Source organism: Salmo salar, chromosome 06, assembly GCF_965601325.2.
Source record: "Salmo salar chromosome 06, fSalSal1, whole genome shotgun sequence".
Taxonomy (NCBI): domain Eukaryota; kingdom Metazoa; phylum Chordata; class Actinopteri; order Salmoniformes; family Salmonidae; genus Salmo; species Salmo salar.
Window position 1 is genome coordinate 48,089,718 of NC_138296.1, and position 7,913 is coordinate 48,097,630.

The window sequence follows — 7,913 nt, forward strand, 5'->3', positions numbered from 1 at the left end:
ACAACATTTCCCCCCATATTTTATTTAAATAATTAAAATAAGACAACTAGACTTAGCTTTTAAGTATTACTTACTAAATCATTTCTTAATATAATGGATTCAATTTATTTTAACACACTTGCGTGAAACCCTATCCCATAATCTTCTACTGGGGTAACTTTTTTTTAGAAAAGCCCCTTTTCAGAAAAATCTTGGGGGGGGGGCTAGTTACCCCCTAGTACCCTATAGCCTAGTAATGCAATTGAAATTCACATAGAGCACTTCTTCGAATAAACCCTCCCATTCACATAATTGTTAAATAATTAAACAATAAATGTACTTGAAAGTCATGATCACGCCCAAAGCTATAACTGCTGCTTTCATCTTGAGCAGGCTTTGTCCAATCTTGCCATGTCATGCCACGGTACATTTCACCGAAAAACAGCTTAAATCAAGTGTGTTGAACACAGTTCTACTAAGTGAGATGCAATAAGTACATTAAGTAGAACAACCGTAACAAATATTGTTCCCCGCACCACGGTTGATGCGGGTGCCTACCCAGCATTGACGCGAAAGTCGGGGAGCCGAGCACAGTGTATTGACCAGCATGTTCAAGAAGCAGCCAGTGTTTCAGTGGGGGGAAAGGATAATGGGAGAAAGATGAGAAGGAAAACAATAGCAAAGCGCATTTTCGACCTCGAATATGAAGAAGAGGAGGAGGAAGACCCCAAATATGAAGACTTTGGCAACACGACATCGCACAGCCAGCCTCTATGTGTACGTAAACGTTTTAACGGTTATTTGTAGTGTGGTCGTCATACAGTAACGATAACTGCCCATTCCGTGAGGGGCGAGTATTTGTCGCTCACGATTTATGTCGCTAATTACCCTACCCGGACTGTCTATTACAGCACAGACTGCAGAAGAGAAGAAAGCACACACACCCGGTGAATGAGAACGTAGAAGAGAATCCACCATGCAACATCGCTCTCCAGAAGTTGAAAACAAGGGTTTGGGTCGACTATTAATATATCATATTTCTTTGCGACAAAGTTTTCTCTATTATCTGTCGGGGTTGGCACGCGTCTGCTCATTGTGGTGCCATCATATTCGCATGTTGACCGACCGACATAAATCCAGTTTGTACGTTAGTAATATAGGACCCCACCTCCTCACTTAAGGGGTTACAACTTGGAACCACAAGGTTGTAGTAGTCGTGGCACAGAGAGCATTCACCTCTCAGCTGTGTTTTGTCCTAATGGCGCTTATGTGAGAGAGGGGCATGATGAGGGCAGCCATTGATCTCAATGACGGAGAGGAGGAGGAGAGCACAAGCCTTTGGCAAGGTGAGGTGGTGAAAAGAACGACAAGCCAAGACAGCAACAAGTAACATGTTGTTGCTACTCCTAAATAAAGGAAGGATGCTGAATCATAGCTTGACAATGAAACTTTATTTACTTTTTGTCAAGACAAAATAATTTATGAAGAAGAATAGGGTATCGTCACAGGGATTTTCTGATGTTTCAACCTGGCTATGATTTTTCACCATAGCAGACCATAGCTGACTATACATAATATAATAAATAAAATAAAAAACACTGTGACAATTACATACAAGTGAGACAATGTATATGAGTGATTTCTTATCTCCAAACAGGTACCAGTGTCTGACAACCCCAGTGTGGAACGCATAGAGGAGGGTGACTTCATGGCAGAGGTACACTGGCTGATGGCGGTGTGAGTGCGTGTGAGTGCACGTGTGTGTGTGTGAGTGCATGTGTGTGAGTGCGTGCGTGCGTGCGTGCATGTGGCTTAGACTTTCAATGTATGACTTTTTGACTTCTTAATGTCTCTAAAGGGTCTTGGAGGCCTACAGTCACGTTCAAAGGCTGACCTGGTTGCCATGGTGCTGAGCATGCAGCGAGAGATGGACAACCTGAGGGAGCAAATCAGATGCCTCACAGGTGAGGGCCAGGCATGAGAGGTAGGAGGAAGTTGCCCTTAGACACTGATCTAAGTTCAGTTTTAAATTTTCCCTGCTAATGATTAAGGTCATGAGTCAGGGAGGGTAAGCTGTTCCTACATCTGTGCCTAAGAGCAATCCAGGATGCTTTAATCACTTGAATTTTGTGGGATTCATGCTATTGACTGCCATACTATCGTATGCTAGCGTGTGGAAAGTTGGCACGTAACCTGGAGGCCCTGATCGAGAGGACGGAGGTGTGGTCGAGCAGCACGGACCGCAGAACTACATCTCCCAGCATGCCTGAGATCCTGGTGAGGAGTGGTGCCATGACAACGTCGGCCCTGCTGGCCTCTCCAGGGGTGCTGAACGGGTGCTGGGCAGCCAAACTAGAGCCCCTCCACCCCCACCAGAATGGACAACCTCCTGGGTCTCATGAGGGGGGTTCCCAGATCAACGGACCACCTCTCTATCAGGAGGTGATGAACCACTTTAAGTTTTCGGGAGAGGTTAAAAACTGTACTAGAAGTCACTTTTGATGTCATGCAATATACAAAATGATATGTTTTCTTTGAAGTTGACTGAATAGGCCTGTGGTCTTGGTCTTATGGCAGAATGTCAATATACAGCGGGGTCCATAATTATTGGCACCCTTGATAAAGATGAGCAAAAAAGACTGTATAAAATAAATTATACAAATACTGAGCTATATTGTATGCAACAAAAAAATGGGAAAGGTAATTATTTTATACTAATACAATTGCTCAGAGAAAGAGATTTTGTTTAACAAGTAATAAAATAAAATATAGGTGTCAAAATTATTGGCACCCCTGTTTTCAATACTCTAGCACTCTCCCCTTGTGAGAATAATGACACAGACTTTTTATAAAATGGGAGGGATCTTAGACCGTTGGGAGGGATCTTAGACCGTTCCTCCATACAGAATCTTTCCAGATCCTTGATATCCTTTAAACCACAGGTTTTCAACGAGGTTCAAGTCCGGAGACTGAGATGGCCATTGCAAAATGTTGATTTTGTGGTCAATTAACCATTTATTTGTGGATTTTGATTAGTGCTTGGGGTTATTGTCTTGCTGGAAGATCCACTTAAGGCCAAGTGTCAGCCTCCTGGAAGAGGCAACCGGGTTTTTGGCTAAAATGTCCTGGTACTGAGTAAAGCTCATGATGCCGTTGACCATAACAAGGGCCCCAGGAACAGTGGAAGCAAAATCATTTTGACCCCTATCTCTTTCTCTGAGCAATTGTATTAGTATAAAATAATATAATTTCCATTTTGTTTTAGCATACAGTATAGCTCAGTATTTGTATAATTTCTACAGTCTTTTTTTGCTCATCTTTATCAAGGGTGCAATAATTACAGACCCCACTGTATCTCTAAAATGGGATGGGCCACTACAATTTTAAAGATGCAACTTAATGTCTTATACCTTCCAGTTCATCACTGCGGAGCTGCTTGACCGCTGTAACACGGGGACCACTGCCCAGAAGCTGACCAATGACCTGCTCCGGGGCCTCTATGAAAGGGACTGCCTGGCCTCTCACTCCATCTCCGGCATCGTCAACAACAAGAGGGGCCAACCCAAGCCTGCCCTGCCTGCAGACGAGATCCAGGCAATACTGAGTAAGGTCTCGTCTGTACTGCAGCCTGAGACAGCTAGACACACCCCCCCATAAAAGCTAGACACAAACATTCATAACAGCTAGGCACACCCCCATACCGCAGTTGAACATGTCACACTTCCCGCCCTGACCTCGTGCTACAGTGTAAATACTTTTCACATCAACTATTAAAGTTATGTGAAAGCAGTGACTGTAAGTCGATCTGGATAAGAGCGTCGGCTAAATGACTACTGTAACAGTGTTGTTATTTCCGTTTGACTTCAGCCATTGCCTGGGACTCGAACTGTCGTTTATAGACCGCGATAATCTTGGTACAGGCATAGAGATGTATAGAGATCTCAACTTTGTATCTGTGCCGTTATGGCATCTGACAACATGGGCAGCGCCATTGAGGCTCTCTCCATTTTACAGATTTTGATGTGTTTGATGTTTGAAAAAAAGTGTCAAGCTAATATTGGTGATTTATCGCCACCTGCAGTGCTGGAGTCTTAAACCAAATCTTATCATTCATTTATTGTGCCCGCAAGATACAGCTTAAAGCCATTTACAAACTAGGCAAAACGATTTGCTGACGAAGACACCATCGTGCCCACAAAGCTTATCACCAAGCTAAGGACCCTGAGACTAAACACCTCCCTCTGCAACTGGATCCTGGACTTCCTGACCGGCTGGCCCCAGGTAGTAAGAGCAGGCAACAACACATCTGCCACGCTGATCCTCAACCCTGGGCCCCTCAGAGGTGCATGCTTAGTCCCCTCCTGTACTCCCTGATCACCCACGACTGCGTGGCCAAGCAGGACTCCAACACCATCACTAAGTTTGCTGATGACACAACAGTGGTAGGCCTGATCACCGACAACGATGAGACAGCGTATAGGGAGGAGGTCAGAGACCTGGCAGTGTGGTGCCAGGACAACAACCTCTCCCTCAATGTGAGCAAGACAAAGGAGATGATCGTGGACTGTAGGAAAAGGAGGGCCGAACAGGCCCCCATTAACATCGACAGGGTTGAAGTGGAGCGGGTCGAGAGTTTCAAGTTCCTTGGTGTCCACATCACCAACAAACTATCATGGTCCAAATACACCAATACAGTTGTGAAGAGGGTACTCAACACCTTTCCCCCACAGGAGAATAAAAAGATTTGGCATGGGTCCCCAGATCCTTAAAAAGTTCTACATCTGCACCATCGAGAGTATCCTGACCGGTTGCATCACCGCCTGGTATAGCAACTGCTCGGCATCCGACCGTAAGGCGCTACAGAGGGTAATGCGTACGGCCCAGTATTTCACTCGTGCCAATCTTCCTGACATCCATGACCTATATACTAGATGGTGTCAGAGGAAGGCCCAAAAAACTGTCAAAGACTCTAGTCACCCAAGTCATAGACTGTTTTCTCTGCTACCGCACGGAAAGCGGTACCGGAGCGCCAAGTCTAGGACCAAAAGGCTCCTTAACAGCTTCTACCCCCAATCCATAAGACAACTGAACAATTAATCAAATGGCCACCCAGACTATTTACATTGACCCCCCCTCTCTGTTTTTACACTGCTGCTACTCGCTGTTTATTATCTATGCATAGTCACTTTACAAATTACCTCGACTAACCTGTATCCCCGCACATTGACTCAGTACCAGTACCACCTGTATGTACACTACCATTCAAAAGTTTGGGGTCACTTAGAAATGTCCTTGTTTTTGAAAGAAAAGCAATTTTTTATCCATTAAAATATTTTTTTTATCCATCAAATTGATCAGAAATACAGTGTAGACATTGTTAATGTTGTAAATGACTATTGTAGCTGGAAATGGCAGATTCTTAATGGAATATCTACTAAGGCGTACAGAGGCCCATTATCAGCAACCATCACTGTTCCAATGGCACGTTGTGTTAGCTAATCCAAGTCGATCATTTTAAAAGGCTGATTGATCATTAGAAAACCCTTTTGCAATTATGTTAGCACAGCTGAAAACTGTTGTGCTAATTAAAGAAGCAATACAACTGGCCTTCTTTAGACTAGTTGAGTATCTGGAGCATCAGCATTTGTGGGTTCGATTACAGACTCAAAATGGCCAGAAACAAATACATTTCTTCTGAAACTCGTCAGCCTTCTTGTTCTAAGAAATGAAGGCTATTCCATGCGAGAAATTGCCAAGAAACTGAAGATCTCGTACAACACTGTGTACTACTCCCTTCACAGAACAGCGCAAACTGGCTCCAACCAGAATAGAAAGAGGAGAGGGAGGCCCCGGTGCACAACTGAGCAAGAGGACAAGTACATTAGAGTGTCTAGTTTGAGAAACAGACACCTCACAAGTCCTCAACTGGCAGCTTCATTAAATAGTACCCGCAAAAGACCAGTCTCAACGTCAACAGTGAAGGGGCGACTCCGGGATGCTGGCCTTCTAGGCAGAGTTTCTCTGTCCAGTGTCTGTGTTCTTTTGCCCATCTTAATTTTTTATTTTTATTGGCCAGTCTGAGATATGGCTTTTTCTTTGCAACTCTGCCTAGAAGGTCAGCATCCCGGAGTCGCCTCTTCGTTGTTTTATTCGGCGCATGTGACAAATGCATTTTGATTTGATTTGATTTGCCAATGCTCTGATCATTGGCTGATCGCTCCCAACCCATAGGAATCCCCACCCAGTTGACTCCTTTAAAATGGTGGAACCCCTCAATGGCAATGTCCATGCAAAAACGGGTTATTTCCAAAGTAATGATAACTTTACATCTCTATAGGTTTCTGATCTTTGACCTCTCACCCACAGGGGCGGTGCAGCACTACTTCCCAGGGAAGACAGACTCGGAGATCAAGGGCTACATCCGCCAGAAGCTGCAGAACGAAGCCAAGCGGCTCCGCAAGAAGCCTCATCTGGCCGTGAAGGTGGAGCCAGAGGCCGGGGCTGAGGGGGCGGAGACTACTTTCTACACCTAAGCGGTGTGGCCCCGCCGAACCCCACCCCCTGTTCCACCCAGGGAGTGAAGTGCCCCGCCTCTGTCCAGGTTAAAGTGCAATTATGGGAGGGAGACTCGCGTAAAAACTGCTGTGAGAGGGAACCAAAATGGAGCAGCCTTATCAACACCAGTCTAGTCTATCTGTTTGTCTGTCCATTCCCAGCCACGTCTCTGGGCTGGGGGAGAAATAGGCTAGTGAGGGAGGAGTCTATTTGTCTGACAACGTGATCATTCCAGGGGAAGTGTTATGGACTCCAGTCTGATCAAGACTAGTTACTGCTCAGGTGAAGTTAGATGATACTGTAGCTTATTCTTCCTCTGCCCTCTGGCATCGTTGTCAAGCCTCAGCCAGCTAGCCAGCCAGCAGTAGTAGGCCTAGTAGATGGCAAGTGATTTGTTACCAAGTTTAGTACTCTTGTTTCTGTGAAAGGGGTAGCAGTCAGTTGGTGCTCTATAGAGAAGTCGTAACAGAAGTCCTGAACAGCATAGCCGTCAGCGAAGCTGCGCTGCACTCTGTGTCACTTCAGTTTGATTTACAGTATTGTCATTGACCTCGTGAAATGAACCTAGCCTTAGTATTGAATTAATTTCAATTTTGCTGAATAAAAAAATGACTGTTTTTTTCCCAAAGCATCATTGTGCTTTTTTTAAAACAATTTTTTAAACATTATTCTGTTAGAACTAGACGAAACTAGAACTGATACTTTCGCGTCATGCTATCATAGCAGCGATACCCTCGAGACATTTTAGAAATGGTATCTTGTAAAACAAACAATTATTTTCTAATGATTACTCTTTACGTTGTATGCTGCATCAAAATGAACCCCTAATTATTACCTAACAATTATGCCAATGCAACTGGAGACCAATAACTTTACCAGATATTGGCCACAAGATTCAGCTGTCTTTCAAAAGGACCTGTGTTCTTCCTGAAGCCCCAGGATGAACAGGAGTTTTCCCCGGGTCCTCAGAGGAACCCAGCCTCGTCCTCACTCACCAGCTGTGCTCCTCACAAAAGACCCACAACGGAGAGGCTCCCACCAGGAACAAAGGATGGCGTGGGAACCACATATGCTTCATAATCAATACACCCCTATGCTATCTCTCTTATCCCACACCCACACACACTCAGACAGACATATGTACGCCACAAATGTGCATCATTATCTGTGCTGCATGAAGCTAATCCATTTAGGTGTCAATAACACCATAGATAAGTGTGTGACAATGGTTTGTGTAGGACCAGGGTTGATTTAGACCTGGGTGGGACAAGGGAGTGTCTCTTTTTGGACAATCGGTTATCTCAGCCATCAAATCAAATTATATTTGTCACATGCGTCAAATACAACAGGTGTAGACTTTACCGGGAAATGCTTACTTA

The 7,913-nt window shown here is 44.6% G+C and overlaps 1 protein-coding gene across 2 annotated transcripts; it reads left to right on the forward strand.

Moving 5' to 3' along the window:
- The first annotated feature begins 387 nt into the window (after positions 1 to 387).
- On the forward strand, positions 388 to 7,162 carry LOC106607481 (BEN domain-containing protein 6). Of its 2 annotated transcripts, XM_014204472.3 has the most exons (7): positions 388 to 756; positions 891 to 989; positions 1,637 to 1,696; positions 1,838 to 1,943; positions 2,150 to 2,421; positions 3,397 to 3,583; positions 6,346 to 7,162. In XM_014204472.3, the coding sequence occupies exons 1-7, from the start codon at positions 640 to 642 to the stop codon at positions 6,510 to 6,512; spliced, it is 1,008 nt and encodes a 335-aa protein (XP_014059947.3). In that variant the 5' UTR covers positions 388 to 639; the 3' UTR covers positions 6,513 to 7,162. The 2 variants fall into 2 exon arrangements, with proteins under 2 accessions (XP_014059947.3, XP_014059948.3); XM_014204473.3 differs by lacking the exon at positions 388 to 756 and having other exon boundaries at positions 891 to 1,325.
- Positions 7,163 to 7,913: the final 751 nt, after the last annotated feature.

Bases quoted from the DNA above. Each gene is read 5' to 3' on its own strand.
- LOC106607481 (XM_014204472.3), top strand. From the start codon at position 640: ATGAGAAGGAAAACAATAGCAAAGCGCATTTTCGACCTCGAATATGAA. The intron at 990-1,636 runs GTTTGGGTCGAC...ATCTCCAAACAG, and splicing joins TCCAGAAGTTGAAAACAAGG to GTACCAGTGTCTGACAACCC. The intron at 1,697-1,837 runs GTACACTGGCTG...ATGTCTCTAAAG, and splicing joins AGGGTGACTTCATGGCAGAG to GGTCTTGGAGGCCTACAGTC.